At 46.0% G+C, this 27500-nt stretch overlaps 6 protein-coding genes across 6 annotated transcripts in view; all 6 read left to right on the top strand.

Annotated features, from left to right (window-relative positions):
- The window catches only part of LOC125044350 (serine proteinase stubble-like), a 3272-nt gene extending 1486 nt beyond the window's left edge, over window positions 1–1786 (top strand). Inside the window, exons 3-6 of the mRNA XM_047640976.1 lie at window positions 1–274; window positions 456–931; window positions 1044–1299; window positions 1414–1786. The exon at window positions 1–274 is cut by the window's left edge and continues 902 nt beyond it. Coding sequence (XP_047496932.1) covers window positions 1–274; window positions 456–931; window positions 1044–1299; window positions 1414–1578 — 1171 coding nt within the window. The 3' untranslated portion in view covers window positions 1579–1786. The remainder of the gene's footprint in view (window positions 275–455; window positions 932–1043; window positions 1300–1413) is intronic.
- Window positions 1787–4705: 2919 nt separating this feature from the next.
- LOC125044051 (serine proteinase stubble-like) lies at window positions 4706–7916 on the top strand. The gene is made up of 7 exons (XM_047640496.1): window positions 4706–4768; window positions 4888–5135; window positions 5227–5673; window positions 5736–6410; window positions 6589–7064; window positions 7177–7432; window positions 7546–7916. Exons 1-7 carry the CDS (start codon window positions 4756–4758, stop codon window positions 7708–7710), a joined length of 2280 nt encoding a protein of 759 aa, XP_047496452.1. The 5' UTR covers window positions 4706–4755; the 3' UTR covers window positions 7711–7916.
- Window positions 7917–11083: 3167 nt separating this feature from the next.
- LOC125044417 (serine proteinase stubble-like) lies at window positions 11084–14222 on the top strand. Its single transcript, XM_047641073.1, has 6 exons — window positions 11084–11149; window positions 11269–11516; window positions 11658–12812; window positions 12991–13466; window positions 13579–13834; window positions 13948–14222. The coding sequence occupies exons 1-6, from the start codon at window positions 11137–11139 to the stop codon at window positions 14110–14112; spliced, it is 2313 nt and encodes a 770-aa protein (XP_047497029.1). The 5' UTR covers window positions 11084–11136; the 3' UTR covers window positions 14113–14222.
- A 2939-nt stretch (window positions 14223–17161) lies between these two features.
- LOC125044050 (extensin-like) lies at window positions 17162–18632 on the top strand (the record flags this gene model as incomplete). The annotated part of the gene is made up of 3 exons (XM_047640495.1): window positions 17162–17198; window positions 17454–17701; window positions 17844–18632. Coding segments are annotated over exons 1-3 (1074 nt in total), but the record flags the coding sequence as incomplete, so codon positions are not given.
- A 914-nt stretch (window positions 18633–19546) lies between these two features.
- Window positions 19547–20527, top strand: LOC125044000 (phenoloxidase-activating factor 2-like). The gene is made up of 3 exons (XM_047640410.1): window positions 19547–19674; window positions 19787–20042; window positions 20156–20527. Exons 2-3 carry the CDS (start codon window positions 19803–19805, stop codon window positions 20318–20320), a joined length of 405 nt encoding a protein of 134 aa, XP_047496366.1. The 5' UTR covers window positions 19547–19674; window positions 19787–19802; the 3' UTR covers window positions 20321–20527.
- A 2741-nt stretch (window positions 20528–23268) lies between these two features.
- Window positions 23269–26466, top strand: LOC125044049 (serine proteinase stubble-like). The gene is made up of 6 exons (XM_047640494.1): window positions 23269–23410; window positions 23569–23816; window positions 23958–25133; window positions 25313–25788; window positions 25901–26156; window positions 26270–26466. The coding sequence occupies exons 1-6, from the start codon at window positions 23269–23271 to the stop codon at window positions 26432–26434; spliced, it is 2463 nt and encodes an 820-aa protein (XP_047496450.1). The 3' UTR covers window positions 26435–26466.
- The last annotated feature ends 1034 nt before the right edge of the window (window positions 26467–27500 follow it).

Genomic DNA, 27500 nt, shown 5'->3' with positions numbered 1-27500 from the left:
CCCACTCTCAGACTTCAGTGACCTCATCGACGCCCGTTCTCGCCACACCGACATCCTCTCCAACGCCACCCACGACCTCGTCTCCACCTCCGTCTCTGAGGACGAACTCGTCACCATCTCTCCTGACGAGGACGACGTAACTACGACTCTCCCACTTGAAGACGACTACACCTACACTGACGATGCCCTCGACATTAACTCCACCCGCGTCAGGAGGGATCTACTCACGCCTTCTCACCATCACGACGCCAACGTCACCGACGTCCCTCAGGAGGTAAGTTTTTCAACCCATCTTGAGCCTTTGCTTCAAGAACCACGTTTACAATTTTCTTTCAACATTTGAAGCATTTCACTCTGAGAAAAAACATCCCTCTCCTTCCTCTAAGAATTATTTCTTTCCGTTCTTCAAAAAGTTTCCTTCTATTCCTATCTCTCATTCGTTTCTCTCCTTCCAGCGTCACAGCTTCGGCTACTTCCCAAGCAGCAGCACCTGCGGGGTCGACCAAGTGTGCTGTCGCAACCCCATCGCGCCTCAGTCCCGCCATGTGGCCACATGCGGACGCAGCCAAGCGCAAGGCGTCCTCGGCCGCGTCAAGAACCCTTCGTTTGTGGAGGGCGACACAGAGTTCGGGGAACACCCGTGGCAGGCGGCCATCCTCAGGCAGGACAACGGCGAGGTCAAGTACGTGTGCGGCGCCACGCTCATCGACGACCGCCACCTGCTCACCGCCGCCCACTGCGTCAGTAAACTGCAGCTGACGGAATTGACAGTTCGTCTTGGTGAGTGGGACGTCCGCGCAGACACCGAGTTCTACAGCCACATCGACCTCAGGCCCGCCACTCTCCTTGTCCACCCGCAGTATTACGCCGGAAACCTGGTCAACGACATCGCCATCCTCACCCTCGAGCACCACATCGACTTCTCGGCCAAGTGAGTCCGCCGCTGGCTTATGGTGCGTTGTCTTGGCTTTACATTCGAAGGAGTTAAGGCTGTCCGTCTTGAGTGTAACTTTACTTATCCTTCTCCCTCTCTCCGCCCACAGCCCCCACATCTCGCCCGTGTGTCTCCCGGACGCCCACAGCACCTTCGTGGGACAAAGGTGTCAGTCCACCGGTTGGGGTAAGGACGCCTTTGGAGGCGACGGCAAGTTCCAGAGCATCCTGAAAGAGGTGGAGCTTCCAGTCCTGTCCCACCACCAGTGCCAGACGGCCCTCAAACACACGCGTTTGGGAGCCACCTTTAGTCTCCATCAAGGAAATCTTTGCGCAGGAGGCGAGGCAGGTCGCGACACTTGCAAGGTGAGTTTGTTTCTCAGTTTCTCATAATTATCTATTTTATTTCCCTGAAAAATGTGTTATTTAAAGGCAAAACTTCCCTTTCATATTTGTTTACACAAGCGACTCTGTCTTCAGGGCGACGGCGGAGGACCCCTGGTGTGCCGCGGCAACGACGGCGCCTTCCGCTTGGCCGGTCTGGTGTCATGGGGCGTCGGGTGCGGGCAGGTGGGCGTCCCGGGCGTGTACGTGAACGTGGCTCATTACCTGGACTGGATCGAGTCCGCTGTCCGCTCCTTATAGTTCCAGTCATCCTCTCCAACTCATAACCGCTCAAACCACGTCATCAAGGCTTGAATGACGTCATCGTTATAATAACGTCATACTCGTCTCTACGCGACGAATCAAGTGACGTCATCAGTGTGCTAGGGTCAGACTGCTGGTCTTCAGTCTGTCTCGTTACAATGTGAATGTTTTTTTTTTGTAATAATAAATTATTAAGTATAAATTATTTACTTGTTTTACATTTTCTAATGACAAGGAAGATGGGAGAATAAAACATGAACAAATATAAACAGTAATTCGATACTTCATTCAGCCTAACTGAGAGTGAGTTTTAAGAAAGTAAACGACTGCATCTCGACTTGCAAATTATTAGTGATTATACATTTTTTAAAAGGAAAATGACGATGATATAGTCCTGTCGTTTTATTGGTACATCTGCATTGACATGCGATATCTTTTGAAGAGGAAACATAAATGTTTCGTCATCAAATGTTTCAAAATGTTTCAGTTGTCTTAGAAGAGATCATGCTTACTGCATACGAAGGATAATAGCAATGACGCAATTAGCACAGTTAAAGATCAGTGTACATGTAAACAATGAAAACATGTTTACAATGTAATGAAATTAAAACTGATACATAGCAAAGGTATTATTCAGGCAAATCACAAAGCTAGTAAACCATAAGAAAACAAACCAAAAAGGAGTAAACAAAATTAAATGAAACAATTTACCTCAACGGCTTTTATTGTTTGTTTTTTTCATCACCTGGATTTCACAGATTAGCACCTTATATAGTCTCTTAACAGAGGTCAGTTGAATCCACTGCATGCTTCGGCGCTTTAATCAAAATGATCGAAAAAAAAAATCTAAAGCAATAACCTAGAAATGTCACACTAGGAGATACCATGTAGACTATGTGTGTCAAACTCATGGTCCATGGGTCAAATGTGGCCCCCGCGATGGGCATAGATAGCCCGCAGACTGGTGATAAGAATTATTAGCCTGTGGAATTATGATTGTAATCAAGAGAAATAGTATATGATTAAGATCCTGAAAATTCACAAATAACCTTCATTTCCAAATGATGACAACTTCCTTTATATTGCTATTACAAAGAGAAAATGCATGCAATTATAAATGTAAATCACTAAATTTATCTAAACAAGACACAGCCACTCACTAATGTACATACATATACACATTGTTACCATTACAGTTAACATTTAAAGTTTGATAAGTAAAAGAAACTTTACGTACAGATACATAATGTGAGACAGTTCTTATTAATATTGACTCTCAAGATGGTACTAAATTAAATTTAGCCCTCGAAGGATTTTCAGTTTGACGTCTTTTGTGTAGCCCATTTCGTGTTGTAGAATTAACGATCATATCAAGTTCATATCTGTATCTATCTATACCTCACTCTTTCTTTATATATAAATATATATATATATATATATATATATATATATATATATGCATATGACTGTAACTATATATATATATATATATATATATATTTTCATTGTTTAAGGATTGTACCTAGCCTTCAACGATATAGCAATTATGATAGAGACACTGACAAAAGGCAAGAAGGCATTTAGAATTTTAAACTAGCAAGGTTAGTGGTGTTATCATATTGAGATATTTCCCCGGTCCTCCAGAAGCGGATAAAAGGCGATAATAATGTTGGCCAAATAAAAAAGACAGTGATAGAGACCAGTAGGAAACGGCCAGTTGCATGGATGTTGATACTCGCCATTACATCGGAAACACGCACATGATGCACTGTGGTTTTGCTGCGTCACTTTTCACAAGTAGAAGACTTCGTAAGCGCTGACTCAGCAAGGAGTCAATTACTAGGCCTACCTGACTTCATCTCTTAACCGCATTTCTACAGACGCAGAAAAATACAAATAGTCTGGCGAATCTGGATTTTGAAATGAAAATGTGAAGCTGCCTTATCATATGAAACAAAATAATGGAGAAAAATAAAAAATTCGCAAAAGGAATGACCCAACAGCGAATGTTACATTTTGCAAATAGATTCATAAAACTGTATTCAAGTATACTATCTTATCATACTGCATTGGCTTTCAACCGAATTTTATATCTAAGATCTTTGAGGCCTTAACATGTTGATCTGATGGTTCTTATAAACAAGAAAAAAAAAATGGGGTGAAACATCTCCAAAATAAAATAAAACGAGCACAGACCTTTTTTAATCAGTAAAACTCAAAATTTTCCAATCGAAATTAACAAACGACAGACAAGGGACGTTGTCCCTTCAGCGCCCTTCCACGGATGACCCCGGGAGACTCCGGGAATCCTCTCGGCGAAGGTCACGGTCTAAGGTAGAGAGGGAGAGGGAAAAGAAGAGAGGAAGGAAGGAAGGAAAGGGAAACAGAGAGAGGTGAACAAAAAAAGAGAAAGAAGAATTGGATTTTGAAAGGAAGACAAAGAGAAAGAAGAGAGCATAAAATATAGAAAAAGAAGGAGAGGAGAGAGAAACAAACAGTAGTTCCAAGGTAAAGCATAATGTAGTGAAAATTAAAGGAGAGGAGAGGAGAGATAGAGAAATAGACCGATAGATAAGGAGATAGAGATAAAGAGAGATGGACAGACAGGCAGACAGAGAGAAACACTGTTAGACAGAGTGAAATAAGGTAAAGAGGACAGAGAGAAGGACAAAGGCAGAGAGAGAGACAGATATATATATAGAGAGAAAGAGAGAGGAGAAAGAGAAAAAGAACGGATAGACATATATGTATATATACATATACATATATATACATACATATATATATATATATATATATATATATATATATATATATATGTACATGTATATGTGTGTGTATGTGTTTGTGTGTGTATGTATGTATGTATAGATAAATATATGCTGACAGATATATACACATATTTATTGATTTCTATAATTATATGTGTGTATACACATACACAGAGAGATAGGGAAGGAGAGAGATAAAAATACATCAAGAGAGGACCCAATCAACGCCTCTCTTCTCGCGCAATGACCTGGGTGGCGGCGGCTCCGGGAATCCTCGAGGGCGAAGGACGCGGTTCCACTATATAAGCGCCGCGCAAAGCTCACCGGGACACACTTCCTCCTCCGCTGACAGCAACCACACCTTCCGCAGATCCAGCCATTTTATGTTATTTATTTCTCCACAATGAAGTTCAAAGGTGCCTTACTAACACTAATATTCATCCTTTCATATTAGCTTTTATAGAGTCATAGTGTCGATAAGAAACCAACTGATGAAAATATCTTATATTCATTTTAATACTTAATGTCATCATAGGTTTGGTAAGTTTATTGCTGACGGTGGCGTTGGCCATCAGCGTCCGGGCTGATGAATGGTCGTGGGGTTTGGACGCCTCACAGGAGCCTCAGGCGACCCCCGCCGACCCCGCGCCCACAACGGAGGTCCAGGTGGAAGCGGAGTCACGTGATCTATCGGGGGAGGCGGCCGAGGGCGTCCACGAAGAACGACAAGGCCGCTTCTTGGGCCTCGGGAAGAAGCTGTGTGTCTTCGGCATCGGTCCTAGCGTGAGTGACCAGCGACTAATCCTTATCAGTTGTTTATATCGAAAAGTGTGTTTTCAGGAAACGAAATAACGAGAACTTCTCTCTCCTTCAGTGCGACAAGAAGACTTACCCTCCGGCGGTGGAGTCTCACTACGGGCGTCCCTCCGTCACCCAAGTCACGTCCAGCTACGCCACCCTCAACCATCAGGCCGCCTATGCCCAATCCACCGTCACTAACGGCATCTCCGCCCCAATCAAGGGCTCATACCCTGCCCCTAAGCCTTTCTTCGCTCCCCCGAAGCCCCTGAACCCATCTGACTCAGCTCCCAAGCCCTCCTATGGTGCCCCAACCCCTGACTATGCTGCCCCCAAACCAGCCTACGCGGCCCCAGTACCATCCTATACTGCCCCCAAACCAGCCTACGTGGCCCCAGTCCCATCGTATGCTGCCCCCAAACCAGCCTACGTGGCCCCAGTACCATCCTATGCTGCCCCCAAACCAGCCTACGTGGCCCCAGTACCATCCTATGCCGCCCCTAAGCCGGCATATGCTACCCCTGTGCCCACCTATGCTGCCCCCAAACCAACATGTGACCAGTTCCAACCTATGCCGCCCCTAAGCCAAATCCGACTTATGCTGTCCCTGTGCCAACCTACTCTGCCCCTAAGCCCACCTATGCTGCCCCTAAGCCAACATATGCTGCCCCTGTGCCCACTTATACAGCCCCTAAGCCAGCATACACCTCTCACAACCACGCTTACCTCACGCCCACATCGGTGGTGCAGCACATCCACACCCACACCCACCTCCATCAGCTGCCCTCCTCCCCCGCCCACGGTGCCTCTCCCTCCCTCGCGCCCCTCCCGCCCCACTCTGCCATCCCCACAACCGCCGCTCATGCGTCCCAAGGCGCCCTCCTCCCTCACCTCCACCTCCCACAACCCACCATCGAGGCCAACTCTCCCGCCCACCGTGAACACTGCGTCTGCGTCCCCACCGCCTCCTGCTACGCCCACGATATTGTGTCCCGCCCAGACTTCATTGACCGCATCGACCCTCGTTCTCGCCACACCGACATCCTCTCCAACGCCACCCACGACCTCGTCTCCACCTCCGTCTCCGAGGACGACCTCGTCACCATCTCTCCTGACGAGGACGACGTAACTACGACTCTCCCACTTGAGGACTATACCTACACTGATGATGCCCTCGACGTTAACGTCACCCGCGTCAGAAGGGATCTGCTCACGCCTTCTCACCATCACGACGCCAACGTCACCGACGTCCCTCAGGAGGTAAGTTTTTCAACCCATCTTGAGCCTTTGCTTCAAGAACCACGTTTACAATTCTCTTTCAACATTTGTAGCATTTCACTCTGAGAAAAAACATCCCTCTCCTTCCTCTAAGAATGATTTCTTTCCGTTCTTCAAAAAGTTTCCTTCTAATATCTCTCATTCGTGTCTCTCCTTCCAGCGTCACAGCTTCGGCTACTTCCCAAGCGGCAGCAGCTGCGGGGTCGACCAAGTGTGCTGTCGCAACCCCATCGCGCCTCTGTCCCGCCATGTGGCCACATGCGGACACAGCCAAGCGCAAGGCGTCCTCGGCCGTGTCAAGAACCCTTCGTTCGTGGAGGGCGACACAGAGTTCGGGGAACACCCGTGGCAGGCGGCCATCCTCAGGCAGGATAACGGCGAGGTCAAGTACGTGTGCGGCGCCACGCTCATCGACGACCGCCACCTGCTCACCGCCGCCCACTGCGTCAGTAACCTGCAGCTGACGGAGCTGACAGTTCGTCTGGGTGAGTGGGACGTCCGCGCAGAAACCGAGTTCTTCAGCCACATCGAGCTCAGACCCGCCACACTCCTCGTCCACCCGCAGTATTACGCCGGAAACCTGGTCAACGACATCGCCATCCTCACCCTCGAGCACCACATCGACTTCTCGGCTAAGTGAGTCCGCCGCTGGCTTATGGTGCGTTGTCTTGGCTTTACATTCGAAGGAGTTAAGGCTGTCCGTCTTGAGTGTAACTTTACTTATCCTTCTCCCTCCCTCCGCCCACAGCCCCCACATCTCGCCCGTGTGTCTCCCGGACGCCCACAGCACCTTTGTGGGACAACGGTGTCAGTCCACCGGTTGGGGTAAGGACGCCTTTGGAGGCGACGGCAAGTTCCAGAGCATCCTGAAAGAGGTGGAGCTTCCAGTCCTGTCCCACTTCCAGTGCCAGACGGCCCTCAAACACACGCGTTTGGGTGCCACCTTTAGTCTCCACCAAGGAAATCTTTGCGCAGGAGGCGAGGCAGGTCGCGACACTTGCAAGGTGAGTTTGTTTCTCATTTTCTCATAATTATCTTGTTTGTTTACCTGAAAAATCGATAATTTGGAGGCAAATTTCCCCTTACAATTTGTTTACACAAGCGACTCTGTCTTCAGGGCGACGGCGGAGGACCCCTGGTGTGCCGCGGCGACGACGGCGCCTTCCGCTTGGCCGGTCTGGTGTCATGGGGCGTCGGGTGCGGGCAGGTGGGCGTCCCGGGCGTGTACGTGAACGTGGCTCATTACCTGGACTGGATCGAGTCCGCTGTCCGCTCCTTATAGTTCCAGTCATCCTTTCCAACTCATAACCGCTAAAACCACGTCATCAAGGCTTTAATGACGTCATCGTTATAATAACGTCATACTCGTCTCTACGCGACGAATCAAGTGACGTCATCAGTGTGCTAGGGTCAGGCTGCTGGTCTTCAGTCTGTCTCGTTACAATGTGAATGTGTGTTTTTTAATAATAAATTATTAAATATAAATTATTTACTTGTTTTACATTTTCTAATGACAAGGAAGATTGGAGAATAAAACATGAAAAAATATAAACAGTAATTCGATACTTCATTCAGCCTAACAAAATTAATGGCTGTAGATGTTGCTTACAGTGTGCAGAAAGTTACCTGAAAGTAAGTATTAAGAAAGTAAACTACTGCATCTCAGATATGCAAGAACACTTGCAAATTATTAATGATCAGCCTACGTTTTTATGTGTGTGAAAATACCGATGATACAGTTCTATAGCTTTGTTTAGCACATCTGCATTAACTCGGAATATCTTTTGACGAGGAAACATTTCCAAAATGTTTTAGTTGTCTTAGAAGAGATCATGCTTACTGCATACGAATAATAACAACAGTGATGCAATGAGCACAGCAAAAGATCAGTGTACATGTAAATGAAATGAAAATATGTTGACAATGTAATGAAATTACAACTGAAACAGCAAAAGCATTATTCGGATGAACCTCAAACTGTAGAAAAGCATAAGGAAACAACCAAAAAAGTAAACAAAATTAAATGAAACAATTTACCTTAACAGCTTTTTCTTAATCACCTGAATTTCATTGATTTGCACCTTATAGAGTCACCGTTAACAGAAGTCAGTTGAATCCACTGCCTGCTTCCGCGCTTAAATCGAAATATCTAAAGCAATAACCTAGAAATGCCACACTAGGAGATACCACGTGGTCTTCGCGATGGGCATAGATAGCACGCAGACTGGTGATAAGAATTATTAGCCTGTGAAATTATGACTGTAATCAAAATAGTATATGATTAAAATACTGAAAATTCACAAATAACCTTCATTTCCAAATGATGATGGCTACATTTTTATTGCTATTAAAGAAAATATGCAGATAACTATTATAATTGTTAATTACTAAATTAATCTAAACAGAAGATACAGTCACTCACAAATGTATGTACATATATACTTTGTTATCATTAAAGTTATTAACATTTAAAGTTTGATAAGTGAAATAAACTTTACGTAAAGATACATAATGTGAGACAGTTCTTATTAATATTGACTCTCAAGATGGTACTAAATAAAATTTAGCCCTCGAAGGATTTTCAGTTTGACGTATTTTGTGTAGCCCATTTCGTGTCGTAGAATTAACGATCATATCAAGTTCATATCTGTATCTACCTATACCTCTCTCTTTCTTTATATATACATATATATATAACTGTAATTATATATATATTTTTTTTTTCATTTTAAAGATTGTACCTAGCCTTCAACGATATAGCAATTATGATAGAGACGCTGACAAAAGGAAGAAAGCATTTAAAATGTTAAACTAGTAAGGTTAGTGGTGTTATCACATTGAAATATTATCCCTGTCCTCCAGACGCGGTAAGAGGCGATAATAATGTTGGCCAAATCAAAAAGACAGTGATAGAGACCAGTAGGAAACGGCCAGTTGCATGGATGTTGATACTCGCTATTACATAAACCGTTGACGTCGGAAATACGCACAAGATGCACTGTGGTTTTGCTGAGTCACTTTTCACAAGTAGAAGACTTCACAAGCGTTGACTCAGCAAGGAGTCAATTACTAGGCCTACCTGACTCTTTACCGTATTCCTTCAGACGCAGAAAAATACAAATAGTCTGGTAGATGAATCCATGAATCCAGGACGACTGAACTTCATGTGATTGGCGAATCTGGATTTTGAAATGAAAATGTGAAGCTGCTTTATCATATGAAGCAAATAATGGAGAAAAATCCAAATTTCGCAAAAGGAACGACCCAACAGTGAATGCTACATTTTGCAAATATATAACTGTAGGGTGACGATTATGTACGCTCATTGCTTTCCACTTCGACATTATAAAACTTTTCTCCAAATAGATTAATAAAACTGTATTCAAGTATATTATCTTATCGTGCTGTATTGGCTTTCACCCACATGATTTATCTAAGCTCTTCAAAGAATGCGGGGCTTAAGATGTTGATCTGATGGTTTGTATAAATAGAAGAAAAAATAAAAAAAGGAGCGAAACATCTGCAAAATAAAATAAAACGAGCACATACCTTATTGAATCAATAAAACTTTCGACATTTTCTAATCGAAATTAGCCAAAGACAGAAAGGACGTTGTCCCTTCAGCGCCCTTCCACGAATGACCCGGATGTTGGAGACTCCGGGAATCCTCTTGGCGAAGGTCACGGTCTAAGGTAGGGAGGGAGAGGGAGAGGAAGCGAGAGAAAGGGGACGGAGGGGAGAGGGAGAGAAAGAGAGGAAGGAAAAGGAAAAAGAGAGAGGGAGAGAAGAATCGGATTTTTTAAGGTAGACAAAGAGAAAGAACAAAGAGATCATAAAGAATAAAGAAGGAGAGAGAGGAGAAAGAAACAAACAGGAGTACCAAATAAAACATAATGTATAGAGAAATGAAAGGAGAGGAGAGGAGATATAAATATATTAGACAGAGATAAATAAGGTAAAGGACAGAAAGGAGGATAAAGGCAGAGAGTGAGACGGTTATAGAAAGACCGAAAGAAGGAGAGAGAGAAGAAAGAAACAAATAGGAGTACCAAGGTAAAACATAATGTAGAGAGAAATGAACGGAAAGAGGAGGAGAGATAGAGAGATAGACCTATAAATAAGAAGATAGAGATAAAGATGGACAGACAGATAGACAGGCAGACAGAGAGAAATAAGGTAAAAAGGACAGAGAGAAGGATAAAGGCAGAGACAGAGAGAGAGTGACAGATATCGAGAGTGAGAAAGAGAGAGGAGAAAGAAAGACGGATAGACATGTATGTATATCTATATAATATATACATATATATACACATACATATACATATTTATATGTTTACATGTATATGTGTGTGTGCATGTGTTTGTGTGTATGTATGTATGTATAGATAAGTACATGCATACATATATATACATATATTTATTAATTTATATATAAAATTATATGTGTGTGTGCCTGTGTATACACATATACACAGAGAGATAGGGAAGGAGAAAGAAAGATAAAAATACATCAAGAGAGGACCCAATCAACGCCTCTCTTCTCGCGCAATGACCTGGGTGGCGGCGGCTCCGGGAATCCTCGAGGGCGAAGGACGCGGTTCCACTATATAAGCGCCGCGCAAAGCTCACCGGGACACAGTTCCTCCTCCGCTGACAGCAACCACACCTTCCGCAGATCCAGCCATTTTATGTTATTTATTTCTCCACAATGAAGTTCAAAGGTGCCTTACTTACACTGATATTCATCCTTTCATATTAGTTTTTATATAGTCATAGTGGCGATAAGAAACCAACTTATGAAAATATCTTATATTCATTTTAATACTTAATGTCATCATAGGTTTGGAAAGTTTATTGCTGACGGTGGCGTTGGCCATCAGCGTCCGGGCTGATGAATGGTCGTGGGGTTCGGACGCCTCACAGGAGCGGCAGGCGACCCCCGCCGACCCCGTGACCACAACGGACGTCCAGGTGGAAGCGGAGTCACGTGATCTATCGGGGGATGCGGCCGAGGGCGTCCACGAAGAACGACAAGGCCGCTTCTTGGGCCTCGGGAAGAAGCTGTGTGTCCTCGGCATCGGTCCTGGCGTGAGTGACCAGCGACTTGGCTCCTGACGAGTCCGCTTGCCGGAAGCCTATATGTGATAACAGAGCTAATCCTTTTCAGTTGTTTATATCAAAAAGTGTATTTTCAGGAAACTAAATAACGAAAACTTCTCTCTCCTTCAGTGCGACAAGAAGACTTACCCTCTGGCGGTAGAGTCTCACTATGGGCGTCCCTCCGTCCCCCAAGTCACGTCCAGCTATGCCACCATCAACCATCAGGCCGCCCATGCCCAATCCACCGTCACTAACGGCATCTCCGCCCCAATCAAGGGCTCATACCCTGCCCCTAAGCCTTTCTTCGCTCCCCCGAAGCCCCTGAACCCATCTTACTCAGCTCCCAAGCCCTCCTATGGTGCCCCAACCCCTGACTATGCTGCCCCCAAACCAGCCTACGCGGCCCCAGTACCATCCTATACTGCCCCCAAACCAGCCTACGTGGCCCCAGTACCATCCTATGCTGCCCCAAAACCAGCCTACGTGGCCCCAGTACCATCCTATGCTGCTCCCAAGCCAGCATATGTTGACCCTGTGCCCTCCTATGCTGCCCCCAAACCAACATATGTTGACCCAGTTCCAACCTATGCCGCCCCTAAGCCAAATCCGACTTATGCTGTCCCTGTGCCAACCTACTCTGCCCCTAAGCCCACCTATGCTGCCCCTAAGCCAACATATGCTGCCCCTGTGCCCACTTATACAGCCCCTAAGCCAGCATACACCTCTCACAACCACGCTCACCTCACGCCCACATCGGTGGTGCAGCACATCCACGCCCACACCCACCTCCATCAGCTGCCCTCCTCCACCGCCCACGGTGCCTCTCCCTCCCTCGCGCCCCTCCCGCCCCACTCTGCCATCCCCACAACCGCCGTCCATGCGTCCCAAGGCGCCCTCCTCCCTCACCTCCACCTTCCACAACCCACCATCGAGGCCAACTCTCCCGCCCACCGTGAACACTGCGTCTGCGTCCCCACCGCCTCCTGCTATGCCCACGATGTCGTGTCCCACCCACTCTCAGACTTCAGTGACCTCATCGACGCCCGTTCTCGCCACACCGACATCCTCTCCAACGCCACCCACGACCTTGTCTCCACCTCTGTCTCCGAGGACGAACTCGTCACCATCTCTCCAGACGAGGACGACGTAACTATGACTCTCCCACTTGAAAACGACTACACCTACACTGACGATGCCTCCGACGTTAACTCCACCCGCGTCAGGAGGGATCTGCACACGTCTTCTCACCATCACGACGCCAACGTCACCGACGTCCCTCAGGAGGTAAGTTTTTCAGCCCATCTTGAGCCTTTGCTGCAAGAACCACGTTTACAATTTTCTTTCAACATTTGAAGCATTTCACTCTGAGAAAAAATATCCCTCTCCTTCCTCTAAGAATGATTTCTTTCCGTTCTCAAAAAAGTTTCCTTCTAATATCTCTCATTCGTGTCTCTCCTTCCAGCGTCACAGCTTCGGCTACTTCCCAAGCAGCAGCAGCTGCGGGGTCGACCAGGTGTGCTGTCGCAACCCCATCGCACCTCAGTCCCGCCATGTGGCCACATGCGGACACAGCCAAGCGCAAGGTGTCCTCGGCCGCGTCAAGAATCCTTCGTTCGTGGAGGGCGACACAGAGTTCGGGGAACACCCGTGGCAGGCGGCCATCCTCAGGCAGGACAACGGCGAGGTCAAGTACGTGTGCGGCGCCACGCTCATCGACGACCGCCACCTGCTCACCGCCGCCCACTGCGTCAGTAAACTGCAGCTGACGGAATTGACAGTTCGTCTGGGTGAGTGGGACGTCCGCGCAGACACCGAGTTCTTCAGCCACATCGACCTCAGGCCCGCCACTCTCCTCGTCCACCCGCAGTATTACGCCGGAAACCTGGTCAACGACATCGCCATCCTCACCCTCGAGCACCACATCGACTTCTCGGCCAAGTGAGTCCTCCGCTGGTTTATGGTGCGTTGTCTTGGCTTTACATCTGAAGGAGTTAAGGGTGTCCGTCTTGAGTGTAACTTTACTTACCCTTCTCCCTCCCTCCGCCCACAGCCCCCACATCTCGCCCGTGTGTCTCCCAGACGCCCACAGCACCTTCGTGGGACAACGGTGTCAGTCCACCGGTTGGGGTAAGGACGCCTTTGGAGGCGACGGCAAGTTCCAGAGCATCCTGAAAGAGGTGGAGCTTCCAGTCCTGTCCCACCACCAGTGCCAGACGGCCCTCAAACACACGCGTTTGGGAGCCACCTTTAGTCTCCACCAAGGAAATCTTTGCGCAGGAGGCGAGGCAGGTCGCGACACTTGCAAGGTGAGTTTGTTTCTCAGTTTTTCATAATTATCTCGTTTGTTTACCTGAAAAATCGATAATTTGGAGGCAAATTTCCCCTTACAATTTGTTTACACAAGCGACTCTATCTTCAGGGCGACGGCGGAGGACCCCTGGTGTGCCGCGGCAACGACGGCGCCTTCCGCTTGGCCGGTCTGGTGTCATGGGGCGTCGGGTGCGGGCAGGTGGGCGTCCCGGGCGTGTACGTGAACGTGGCTCATTACCTGGACTGGATCGAGTCCGCTGTCCGCTCCTTATAGTTCCAGTCATCCTTTCCAACTCATAACCGCTCAAAGCACGTCATCAAGGCTTTAATGACGTTATCGTTATAATAACGTCATACTCGTCTCTACGCGACGAATCAAGTGACGTCATCAGTGTGCTAGGGTCAGGCTGCTGGTCTTCAGTCTGTCTCGTTACAATGTTAATGGTTTTTTTTGTAATAATAAATTATTAAGTATAAATTATTTACTCGTTTTACATGTTCCAATGACAAGGAAGATGGGAGAATAAAACATGAAAAAATATAAACAGTAATTCGATACTTCATTCAGCCTAACATTCAGCCTAACTGGGAGTGAGTTTTAAGAAAGTAAACGACTGCATCTCGACTTGCAAATTATTAGTAATTGTACATTTATTAAAAGGAAAATGACGATGCTATAGTCCTGTCGTCTTATTGGTACATCTGCATTGACATGCGATATCTTTTGACGAGGAAACATAAATGTTTCGTCGTCAAATGTTTCAAAATGTTTCAGTTGTCTTAGAAGAGATCGTGCTTACTGCATACGAAGGATAATAGCAATGATGCAATAAGCACAGTAAAAGATCAGTGTATATGTAAACAATAAAAATATGTTTACAATGTAATGAAATCACAGCTGATACATAGCAAAGGTATTATTCAGGCAAATCACAAAGCTAGTAAACCATAAGAAAACAAACCCAAAAAGAGTAAACAAAATTAAATGAAACAATTTACCTCAACGGCTTTTATTGTTTGTTTTTTTTCATCACCTGGATTTCACAGATTAGCACCTTATATAGTCTCTTAACAGAGGTCAGTTGAATCCACTGCATGCTTCGGCGCTTTAATCAAAATGATCGAAAAAAAAAAATCTAAAGCAATAACCTAGAAATGTCACACTAGGAGATACCATGTAGACTATGTGTGTCAGACTGGTGATAAGAATTATTAGCCTGTGGAATTATGATTGTAATCAAGAGAAATAGAATATGATTAAGATGCTGAAAATTCACAAATAACCTTCATTTCCAAATTATGACAACTTCCTTTATATTACAAAGAGAAGATGCATACAATTATAAATGTAAATCACTAAATTAATCTAAACAAGACACAGCCACTAACTAATGTACATACATATACGCATTGTTACCATTAGAGTTAACATTTAGAGGTTGATAATTAAAATAAACTTTACGTACAGATACATAATGTGAGACAGGTCTTATTAATATTGACTCTCAAGATGGTACTAAATTAAATTTAGCCCTCGAAGGATTTTCAGTTTGACATCCTTTGTGTAGCCCATTTCGTGTCGTAGAATTAACGATCATATCAAGTTCATATCTGTCTCTCTTTCTTTATATATACATACATTTATACACACACACACACACACACACACACACACACATATATATATATATATATATATATATATATGCATATGACTGTAACTATGTATTTTTTTTTTTTTTTTTTTAAGGATTGTGCCTAGCCTTCAACGATATAGCAATTATGATAGAGACACTGACAACAGGCAAGAAGGCATTTAGAATTTTAAACTAGCAAGGTTAGTGGTGTTATGATATTGAGATATTTCCCCGGTCCTCCAGAAGCGGATAAAAGGCGATAATAATGTTGGCCAAATAAAAAAGACAGTGATAGAGACCAGTAGGAAACGGCCAGTTGCATGGATGTTGATACTCGCCATTACATCGGAAACACGCACAAGATGCACTGTGGTTTTGCTGCGTCACTTTTCACAAGTAGAAGACTTCGCAAGCGCTGACTCAGCAAGGAGTCAATTACTAGGCCTACCTGACTTCATCTCTTAACCGCATTTCTACAGACGCAGAAAAATACAAATAGTCTGGCCAATCTGGATTTTGAAATGAAAATGTGAAGCTGCCTTATCATATGAAACAAAATAATGGAGAAAAATAAAAATTTCGCAAAAGGAATGACCCAACAGCGAATGTTACATTTTGCAAATATATGATATTATAAACTTTTCTCCAAATAGATTCATAAAACTGTATTCAAGTATACTATCTTATCATACTGCATTGGCTTTCAACCGAATTATATATCTAAGATCTTTAAGGCCCTAACATGTTGATCTGATGGTTCGTATAAACAAGAAAAAAAAAAGAAAAAATGGGGTGAAACATCCCAAAAATAAATTAAACGAGCACAGACCTTTTTTAATCAGTAAAACTGTCAAAAATTTCCAATCGAAATGAACCAAATACAGACAAGGGACGTTGTCCCTCCAGCGCACTTCCACGGATGACCCGGATGTTGGAGACTCCGGGAATCCTCTCGGCGAAGGTCACGGTCTAAGGTAGAGAGGGAGAGGGAGAGGAAGAGAGGAAGGAAGGAAGGAAAGGGAAAAAGAGAGAAGTGAACAGAAAGGGAGAGAAGAATCAGATTTTGAAAGGAAGACAAAGAGAATGAAGTAAGGAAGCATAAAAAATAGAGAAAGAAAGAAAGGAGAGAGAAACAAACAGTAGTACCAAGGTAAAGAATAATATAGTGAACAATAAAAGGAGAGGAGAGGAGAGATAGAGAAATAGACCGATAGATAAGGAGATAGAGATAAAGAGAGATGGACAGACAGGCAGACAGAGAGAAACACTGTTAGACAGAGTGAAATCAGGTAAAAAGGACAGAGAGAAGGATAAAGGCAGAGAGAGAGACACACATATATAGAGAGAGAAAGAAAGAGGAGAAAGAGAAAAAGACGGATAGACATATATATGTATATATCCATATACATATATATACATACATATATATATATATATATATATATATATATATATATATATATATATGTGTGTGTGTGTGTGTGTGTACATGTATATGTCTGTGTATGTGTTTGTGTGTGTATGTATGTATGTATATATACATATATGCTTACAGTTATATACACAAAAATTTATTTATTTATATAATTATATGTGTGTGTATACACATACACAGAGAGATAGGGAGGGAAAAAAAGATAAAAATACATCAAGAGAGGACCCAATCAACGCCTCTCTTCTCGCGCAATGACCTGGGTGGCGGCGGCTCCGGGAATCCTCGAAGGCGAAGGACGCGGTTCCACTATATAAGCGGCGCGCAAAGCTCACCGGGACACAGTTCCTCCTCCGCTGACAGCAACCACACCTTCCGCAGATCCAGCCTTTCTATATTATTTATTTCTCCACAATGAAGTTCAAAGGTGCCTTACTAACACTGATATTCATCCTTTCATATTAATTTTTATAGAGTCATAGTGTCGATAAGAAACCAACTTATAAAAATATCTTATATTTATATTAATACTTAATATCATCATAGGTTTGGTAAGTTTATTGCTGACGGTGGCGTTGGCCATCAGCGTCCGGGCTGATGAATGGTCGTGGGGTTCGGACGCCTCACAGGAGCGGCAGGCGACCCCCGCCGACCCCGTGACCACAACGGACGTCCAGGTGGAAGCGGAGTCACGTGATCTATCGGGGGAGGCGGCCGAGGGCGTCCACGAAGGACGACAAGGCCGCTTCTTGGGCCTCGGGAAGAAGCTGTGCGTCCTCGGCATCGGTCCTGGCGTGAGTGACCAGCGACTTGGCTCCTGACGAGTCCGCTCGGCGGAAGCCTATTTGTGATAACAGAGCTAATCCTTTTCAGTTGTTTATATCAAAAAAGGGTTTTCTCAGGAAACGAAATAACAAAAACTCCTCTCTCCTTCAGTGCGACAAGAAGACTTACCCTCCGGCGGTGGAGTCTCACTACGGGCGTCCCTCCGTCCCCCAAGTCACGTCCAGCTACGCCACCCTCAACCATCAGGCCGCCCATGCCCAGTCCACCGTCACTAACGGCATCTCCGCCCCAATCAAGGGCTCATACCCTGCCCCTAAGCCTTTCTTCGCTCCCCCGAAGCCCCTGAACCCATCTTACTCACCTCCCAAGCCCTTCTATGGTGCCCCAACCCCTGACTATGCTGCTCCCAAACCAGCCTACGTGGCCCCAGTACCATCGTATGCTGCCCCCAAACCAGCCTACGTGGCCCCAGTACCATCCTACGCTGCTCCCAAGCCAGCATATGTTGACCCTGTGCCCACTTACGCTGCTCCCAAACCAACATATGTTGACCCAGTTCCAACCTATGCCGCCCCTAAGCCGGCATATGCTACCCCTGTGCACACCTATGGTATTCCTGTGCCAACATATGCCGCCCCTAAGCCAAATCCGACTTATGCTATCCCTGTGCCAACCTACTCTGCCCCTGTGCCCACCTATGCTGCCCCAAAGCCAACATATATTGCCCTTGTGCCCACTTATGCAGCCCCTAAGCCAGCATACACCTCTCACAACCACGCTCACCTCACGCCCACATCGGTGGTGCAGCACATCCACGCCCACACCCATCTCCATCAGCTGCCCTCCTCTCCCGCCCACGGTGCCTCTCCCTCCCTCGCGCCCCTCCCGCCCCACTCTGCCATCCCCACAACCGCCGCTCATGCGTCCCAAGGCGCCCTCCTCCCTCACCTCCACCTTCCACAACCCACCATCGAGGCCAACTCTCCCGCCCACCGTGAACACTGCGTCTGCGTCGCCACCGCCTCCTGCTACGCCCACGATGTCGTGTCCCACCCACTCTCAGACTTCAGTGACCTCATCGACGCCCGTTCTCGCCACACCGACATCCTCTCCAACGCCACCCACGACCTCGTCTCCACCTCTGTTTCTGAGGACGAACTCGTCACCATCTCTCCAGACGAGGACGACGTAACTACGACTCTCCCACTTGAAAACGACTACACCTACACTGACGATGCCTCCGACGTTAACTCCATCCGCGTCAGGAGGGATCTGCTCACGTCTTCTCACCATCACGACGCCAACGTCACCGACGTCCCTCAGGAGGTAAGTTTTTCAGCCCATCTTGAGCCTTTGCTGCAAGAACCACGTTTACAATTTTCTTTCAACATTTGAAGCATTTCACTCTGAGAAAAAATATCCCTCTCCTTCCTCTAAGAATGATTTCTTTCCGTTCTCCAAAAAGTTTCCTTCTAATATCTCTCATTCGTGTCTCTCCTTCCAGCGTCACAGCTTCGGCTACTTCCCAAGCGGCAGCAGCTGCGGGGTCGACCAGGTGTGCTGTCGCAACCCCATCGCACCTCAGTCCCGCCATGTGGCCACATGCGGACACAGCCAAGCGCAAGGCGTCCTCGGCCGCGTCAAGAATCCTTCGTTCGTGGAGGGCGACACAGAGTTCGGAGAACACCCGTGGCAGGCGGCCATCCTCAGGCAGGACAACGGCGAGGTCAAGTACGTGTGTGGCGCCACGCTCATCGACGACCGCCACCTGCCTCACCGCCGCCCACTGCGTCAGTAAACTGCAGCTGACGGAATTGACAGTTCGTCTGGGTGAGTGGGACGTCCGCGCAGAAACCGAGTTCTTCAGCCACATCGACCTCAGGCCCGCCACTCTCCTCGTCCACCCGCAGTATTACGCCGGAAACCTGGTCAACGACATCGCCATCCTCACCCTCGAGCACCACATCGACTTATCGGCCAAGTGAGTCCTCCGCTGGTTTATGGTGCGTTGTCTTGGCTTTACATCTGAAGGAGTTAAGGGTGTCCGTCTTGAGTGTAACTTTACTTACCCTTCTCCCTCCCTCCGCCCACAGCCCCCACATCTCGCCCATGTGTCTCCCAGACGCCCACAGCACCTTCGTGGGACAACGGTGTCAGTCCACCGGTTGGGGTAAGGACGCCTTTGGAGGCGACGGCAAGTTCCAGAGCATCCTGAAAGAGGTGGAGCTTCCAGTCCTGTCCCACCACCAGTGCCAGACGGCCCTCAAACACACGCGTTTGGGATCCACCTTTAGTCTCCATCAAGGAAATCTTTGCGCAGGAGGCGAGGCAGGTCGCGACACTTGCAAGGTGAGTTTGTTTCTCAGTTTCTCATAATTATCTCGTTTGTTTACCTGAAAAATCGATAATTTGGAGGCAAATTTCCCCTTACAATTTGTTTACACAAGCGACTCTGTCTTCAGGGCGACGGCGGAGGACCCCTGGTGTGCCGCGGCAACGACGGTGCCTTCCGTTTGGCCGGTCTGGTGTCATGGGGCGTCGGGTGCGGGCAGGTGGGCGTCCCGGGCGTGTACGTGAACGTGGCTCATTACCTGGACTGGATCGAGTCCGCTGTCCGCTCCTTATAGTTCCAGTCATCCTCTCCAACTCATAACCGCTCAAACCACGTCATCAAGGCTTTAATGACGTCATCCTTATAATTACGTCATACTCGTCTCTACGCGACGAATCAAGTGACGTCATCAGTGTGCTAGGGTCAGACTGCTGGTCTTCAGTCTGTCTCGTTACAATGTTAATGTTTTTTTTTGTAATAATAAATTATTAAGTATAAATTATTTACTCGTTTCACATGTTCTAATGACAAGGAAGATGGGAGAATAAAACATGAAAAAATATAAACAGTAATTCGATACTTCATTCAGCCTAACATTCAGCCTAACTGGGAGTGAGTTTTAAGAAAGTAAACGACTGCATCTCGACTTGCAAATTATTAGTGATTGTACATTTTTTAAAAGGAAAATGACGATGCTATAGTCCTGTCGTCTTATTGGTACACCTGCATTGACATGCGATATCTTTTGACGAGGAAACATAAATGTTTCGTCGTCAAATGTTTCAAAATGTTTCAGTTGTCTTAGAAGACTTCGTGCTTACTGCATACGAAGGATAATAGCAATGATGCAATAAGCACAGTAAAAGATCAGTGTACATGTAAACAATGAAAATATGTTTACAATGTAATGAAATCACAGCTGATACATAGCAAAGGTATTATTCAGGCAAATCACAAAGCTAGTAAACCATAAGAAAACAAACCCAAAAAGAGTAAACAAAATTAAATGAAACCATTTACCTCAACGGCTTTTATTGTTTGTTTTTTTCATCACCTGGATTTCACAGATTAGCACCTTATATAGTCTCTTAACAGAGGTCACTTGAATCCACTGCATGCTTCGGCGCTTAAATCAAAATGATCGAAAAAAAAAAAAAAATCTAAAGCAATAACCTAGAAATGTCACACTAGGAGATACCATGTAGACTATGTGTGTCAAACTCATGGTCCATGGGCCAAATGTGGCCCTTGCGATGGGCATAGATAGCCCGCAGACTGGTGATAAGAATTATTAGCCTGTGAAATTATGATTGTAATCAAGAAAAATAGTATATGATTAAGATGCTGAAAGTTCACAAATAACCTTCATTTCCAAATGATGACAACTTCCTTTATAATGCTATTACAAAGAGAAGATGCATATAGCTATTATGAATGTAAATTACTAAATTAATCTAAACAGAAGACACAGCCACTCACTAAAGTACATACATATATACATTGTTACCATTAGAGTTAAAATTTAAAGTTTAATAAGTAAAATAAACTTTACGTACAGATACATAGTGTGAGACAGTTCTTAATAATGTTGACTCTCAAGATGGTACTAAATTAAATTTAGCCCTCGAAGGATTTTCAGTTTGACATCCTTTGTGTAGCCCATTTCGTGTTGTAGAATTAACGATCATATCAAGTTCATATCTGTCTCTCTTTCTTTAAATATACATACATATATATATATATATACATATATATATGCATATGACTGTAACTATATATTTTTTTTCATTTTTAAGGATTGTGCCTAGCCTTCAATGATATAGCAATTATGATAGAGACCCTGACAAAAGGAAGAAGGTATTTAAAATTTTAAACTAGTAAGGTTAGTGGTGTTATCACATTGAAATATTATCCCAGTCTTCCAGAAGCGGAAAAAAGGCGGTAATAATGTTGGCCAAATAAAAAAGCCAGTGATAGAGACCAGTAGGAAACTGCCAGTTGCATGGATGTTGATACTCGCTATTACATCGGAAACACGCACAAGATACACTGTGGTTTTGCTGAGTCACTTTTCACAAGCAGAAGACTTCACAAGCGCTGACTCAGCGAGGAGTCAATTACTAGGCCTACCTGACTTCATCTCTTTACCGTATTCCTTCAGACGCAGGCGCAGAAAAATACAAATAGTCTGGCAAATGAATCCATGAATCCAGGAAGACTGAACTTTATGGGATTGGCGAATCTGGATTTTGAAATGAAAATGTGAAGCTGCTTTATCATATGAAGCAAATAATAGAGAAAAATCAAAATTTCGCAAAAGGAACGACTCAACAGTGGATGTTACATTTTGCAAATATATGACTGTAGGGTAACGATTATGTACGCTCATTGCTTTCCATTTTGATATTATAAAACTTTTCTCCAAATAGATTCATAAAACAAAATTTTCCAATCGAAATGAACCAAAGACAGACAAGGGACATTGTCCCTTCAGCGCCCTTCCAAGGATGACCCGGATGTTGGAGACTCCGGGAATCCTCTTGGCGAAGGTCACGGTCTAAGGTAGAGAGGGAAAGGGAGAGAGGAAGGAAGGAAGGATAGGAAAAAAGAGAGAAGTGAACAGAAAGGGAGAGAAGAATCAGATTTTGAAAGGAAGACAAAGAGAAAAAAGTAAGAAAGCATAAAAAATAGAGAAAGAAGGAGAGGAGAGAGAAACAAACAGTAGTACCAAGGTAAAGAATAATGTAGTGAAAATTAAAGGAGAGGAGAGGAGAGATAGAGAAATATACCGGTAGATAAGAAGAGATAAAGAGAGATGGACAGACAGGCAGACAGAGAGAAACACTGTTAGACAGAGTGAAATAAGGTAAAAAGGACAGAGAGAAGGATAAGGGAAGAGAGAGAGACATATATATAGAGAAAGAGAAAGAGAGAGGAGAAAGAGAAAAAGACGGATAGACATATATATGTATATATACATATACATATATACACATACATACATACATATATATATATATATATATATATATATATATATATATGTACATGTATATGTGTGTGTATGTGTTTGTGTGTGTATGCATGTATGTACAGATAGATATATGCTTATAGATATATACACATAAATGTATTTATTTATATAATTATATGTGTGTAAACATATACACAGAGAGATAGGGAAGGAGAGAGAGATAAAAATACATCAAGAGAGGACCCACTCAACGCCTCTCTTCTCGCGCAATGACCTGGGTGGCGGCGGCTCCGGGAATCCTCGAGGGCGAAGGACGCGGTTCTACTATAAAAGCGCCGCGCAAAGCTCACCGGGACACACTTCCTCCTCCGCTGACAGCAGACACACCTTCCGCAGATCCAGCCTTTTTATGTTATTTATTTCTTCACAATGAAGTTTAAAGGTGCCTTACTAACACTGATATTCATCCTTTTATATTAGTTTTTTTTTTTTTATAGAATCATAGTGTCGATAAGAAACCAACTGATTAAAATATCTTATATTCATTTTAATACTTAATGTCATCATAGGTTTGGTAAGTTTATTGCTGACGGTGGCGTTGGCCATCAGCGTCCGGGCTGATGAATGGTCGTGGGGTTCGGACGCCTCACAGGAGCGGCAGGCGACCCCCGCCGACTCCGCGGCCACAACGGACGTCCAGGTGGAAGCGGAGTCACGTGATCTATCGGGGGAGGCGGCCGAGGGCGTCCACGAAGGACGACAAGGCCGCTTCTTGGGCCTCGGGAAGAAGCTGTGCGTCCTCGGCATCGGTCCTGGCGTGAGTGACCAGCGACTTGGCTACTGACGAGTCCGCTCGCCGGAAGCCTATTTGTGATAACAGAGCTAATCCTTTTCAGTTGTTTATATCAAAAAGTGTGTTTTCAGGAAACGAAATAACGAGAACTTCTCTCTCCTTCAGTGCGACAAGAAGACTTACCCTCCGGCGGTGGAGTCTCACTACGGGCGTCCCTCCGTCCCCCAAGTCACATCTAGCTACGCCACCCTCAACCATCAGGCCGCCCATGCCCAGTCCACCGTCACCAACGGCATCTCCGCCCCAATCAAGGGCTCATACCCTGCCCCAAAGCCTTTCTTCGCTCCACCGAAGCCCCTGAACCCATCTTACTCAGCTCCCAAGCCCTCCTATGGTGCCCCAACCCCTGACTATGCTGCCCCCAAACCAGCCTACGTGGCCCCAGTACCATCGTATGCTGCCCCCAAACCAGCCTACGTGGCCCCAATACCATCCTATGCTGCTCCCAAGCCGGCATATGTTGACCCTGTGCCCACCTATGCTGCCCCCAAACCAACATATGTTAACCCAGTTCCATCCTATGCCGCCCCTAAGCCAGCATATGCTACCCCTGTGCCCACCTATGGTATTCCTGTGCCAACATATGCCGCCCCTACGCCAAATCCGACTTATGCTGTCCCTGTGCCAACCTACTCTGCCCTTGTGCCCACCTATGCTGCCCCAAAGCCAACATATGCTGCCCCTGTGCCCACTTATACAGCCCCTAAGCCAGCATACACCTCTCACAACCACGCTCACCTCACGCCCACATCGGTGGTGCAGCACATCCACACCCACACCCATCTCCATCAGCTGCCCTCCTCCCCTGCCCACGGTGGCTCTCCCTCCCTCGCGCCTCTCCCGTCCCACTCTGCCACCCCCACAACCGCTGTCCATGCGTCCCAAGGTGCCCTCCTCCCTCACCTCCACCTTCCACAACCCACCATCGAGGCCAACTCTCCCGCCCACCATGAACACTGCGTCTGCGTCCCCACCGCCTCCTGCTACGCCCACGATGTCGTGTCCCACCCACTCTCAGACTTCCGTGACCTTATCGACGCCCGTTCTCGCCACACCGACATCCTCTCCAACGTCACCCACGACCTCGTCTCCACCTCCGTCTCCGAGGACGACCTCGTCACCATCTCTCCTGACGAGGACGACGTAACTACGACTCTCCCACTTGAGGACGACTACACCTACACTGACGATGCCTTCGACGTTAACGTCACCCGCGTCAGGAGGGATCTACTCACGTCTTCTCACCATCACGACGCCAACGTCACCGACGTCCCTCAGGAGGTAAGTTTTTCAGCCCATCTTGAGCCTTTGCTGCAAGAACCACGTTTACAATTTTCTCTCAACATGTGAGGCATTTCACTCTGAGAAAAAACATCCCTCTCCTTCCTCTAAGAATGATTTCTTTCCGTTCTCCAAAAAAGTTTCCTTCTAATATCTCTCATTCGTTTCTCTCCTTCCAGCGTCACAGCTTCGGCTACTTCCCAAGTGGCAGCAGCTGCGGGGTCGACCAAGTGTGCTGTCGCAACCCCATCGCGCCTCAGTCCCGCCATGTGGCCACATGCGGACGCAGCCAAGCGCAAGGCGTCCTCGGCCGCGTCAAGAATCCTTCGTTCGTGGAGGGCGACACAGAGTTCGGGGAACACCCGTGGCAGGCGGCCATCCTCAGGCAGGACAACGGCGAGGTCAAGTACGTGTGCGGCGCCACGCTCATCGACGACCGCCACCTCCTCACCGCCGCCCACTGCGTCAGTAAACTGCAGCTGACGGAGCTGACAGTTCGTCTGGGTGAGTGGGACGTCCGCGCAGACACCGAGTTCTTCAGCCACATCGACCTCAGACCCGCCACTCTCCTTGTCCACCCGCAGTATTACGCCGGAAACCTGGTCAACGACATCGCCATCCTCACCCTCGAGCACCACATCGACTTCTCGGCCAAGTGAGTCCGCCGCTGGCTTATGGTGCGTTGTCTTGGCTTTACATTTGAAGCATTTAAGGGTGTCCGTCTTGAGTGTAACTTTACTTACCCTTCTCCCTCCCTCCGCCCACAGCCCCCACATCTCGCCCGTGTGTCTCCCGGACGCCCACAGCACCTTCGTGGGACAAAGGTGTCAGTCCACCGGTTGGGGTAAGGACGCCTTTGGAGGCGACGGCAAGTTCCAGAGCATCCTGAAAGAGGTGGAGCTTCCAGTCCTGTCCCACTTCCAGTGCCAGACGGCCCTCAAACACACGCGTTTGGGTGCCACCTTTAGTCTCCACCAAGGAAATCTTTGCGCAGGAGGCGAGGCAGGTCGCGACACTTGCAAGGTGAGTTTGTTTCTCATTTTCTCATAATGATCTCGTTTGTTTACCTGAAAAATCGATAATTTGGAGGCAAATTTCCCCTTACAATTTGTTTACACAAGCGACTCTATCTTCAGGGCGACGGCGGAGGACCCCTGGTGTGCCGCGGCGACGACGGCGCCTTCCGCTTGGCCGGTCTGGTGTCATGGGGCGTTGGGTGCGGGCAGGTGGGCGTCCCGGGCGTGTACGTGAACGTGGCTCATTACCTGGATTGGATCGAGTCCGCTGTCCGATCCTTGTAGTTTTGTTGATTATCTCTCTTTTTTTTTCTTTTGTGATATATTCATCAGGTTTTGATTGTTGCTCAATTGACATCATAAGATCAGACTGCTGGTTCTCAGTGTGATCAAGACTTTTAACTTATAGTTATGATTATATTTTAATAAAATACTGTGTCAGTGACCCAATCTTTTCTTAACCCCTTCCCGACGGGGGAAAATGTGGACTTGGCCTTTGAATTGGACAGGGTTTTATTGCTGTTGGTAAATGACTATATAAACCCATGTCTAAAGGATCTCCTGTTAATATATTTACATGGCATGAAGTTACTTCAAAAGTCAGAAATTGCGTGATATGGAATTCCAAAAGAGTTGCCTCCTATACGCTGTTGTGTATAAATATGATATAAAATGGATGTGACCGAACCATGAGTTTACACAACCGATTGAACTTCCAGAAGATGATTAATATGACAAGCTACTTAAGGGTTAAATGGAACTATGGATTGGGAAATTATTTTTGATGTTGAGCAAACATTTAGCAGAATGAACGTATCATGTCTTATATAATAGCAATCTGTAATTCTCTTTTGCACATCCGTTCTTTTTCTTCTGAATTTAAGATACAGTTTGCAAGATTTGGTAAAAGTAATATTGAATGAAAAGCTTCGTCAGAATAATCTCATTACTTTATTCATGCACACGCAGTTATACACTACAGTGAATGCTAATCACATGATTGTAAAGCATAAACGTTACCTTTTTAATTAATTAAATCTAATTCCATTTGTTACAATGGATATTCCCTGTGTGACATGCTGTCTGTTTTTATTTTGCATCTGTATGCAAGGAATGGCCGGGGTTACCATCCACTGGTGGCGACGGATTTGAACGCAGGTCAGCAAGATTGCCACACCACACAGCACACGAGAGAGAGAGAGAGAGAGAGAGAGAGAGAGAGAGAGAGAGAGAGAGAGAGAGAGAGAGTAAACCTGTGTTTGAATATATGTCTGTACATACACATGACAATTCTTTTCAAAATACTTATTTCAAAATCAAGCATGTATAGATATACCTTTTTAAACCTGTG

Source organism: Penaeus chinensis, chromosome 35 (genome assembly GCF_019202785.1).
Source record: "Penaeus chinensis breed Huanghai No. 1 chromosome 35, ASM1920278v2, whole genome shotgun sequence".
Lineage (NCBI taxonomy): Eukaryota > Metazoa > Arthropoda > Malacostraca > Decapoda > Penaeidae > Penaeus > Penaeus chinensis.
This window is presented reverse-complemented; position numbering and strand designations above follow the sequence as displayed.

Bases quoted from the DNA above. Each gene is read 5' to 3' on its own strand.
- LOC125044051 (XM_047640496.1), top strand. The intron at 7,065-7,176 runs GTGAGTCCGCCG...CTCCGCCCACAG, and splicing joins CACATCGACTTCTCGGCTAA to CCCCCACATCTCGCCCGTGT. The intron at 7,433-7,545 runs GTGAGTTTGTTT...CTCTGTCTTCAG, and splicing joins CAGGTCGCGACACTTGCAAG to GGCGACGGCGGAGGACCCCT.
- LOC125044417 (XM_047641073.1), top strand. The intron at 12,813-12,990 runs GTAAGTTTTTCA...CTCTCCTTCCAG, and splicing joins TCACCGACGTCCCTCAGGAG to CGTCACAGCTTCGGCTACTT. The intron at 13,835-13,947 runs GTGAGTTTGTTT...CTCTATCTTCAG, and splicing joins CAGGTCGCGACACTTGCAAG to GGCGACGGCGGAGGACCCCT.
- LOC125044000 (XM_047640410.1), top strand. From the start codon at position 19,803: ATGTGTCTCCCAGACGCCCACAGCACCTTCGTGGGACAACGGTGTCAG. The intron at 20,043-20,155 runs GTGAGTTTGTTT...CTCTGTCTTCAG, and splicing joins CAGGTCGCGACACTTGCAAG to GGCGACGGCGGAGGACCCCT.
- LOC125044049 (XM_047640494.1), top strand. From the start codon at position 23,269: ATGACCTGGGTGGCGGCGGCTCCGGGAATCCTCGAGGGCGAAGGACGC. The intron at 25,134-25,312 runs GTAAGTTTTTCA...CTCTCCTTCCAG, and splicing joins TCACCGACGTCCCTCAGGAG to CGTCACAGCTTCGGCTACTT. The intron at 26,157-26,269 runs GTGAGTTTGTTT...CTCTATCTTCAG, and splicing joins CAGGTCGCGACACTTGCAAG to GGCGACGGCGGAGGACCCCT.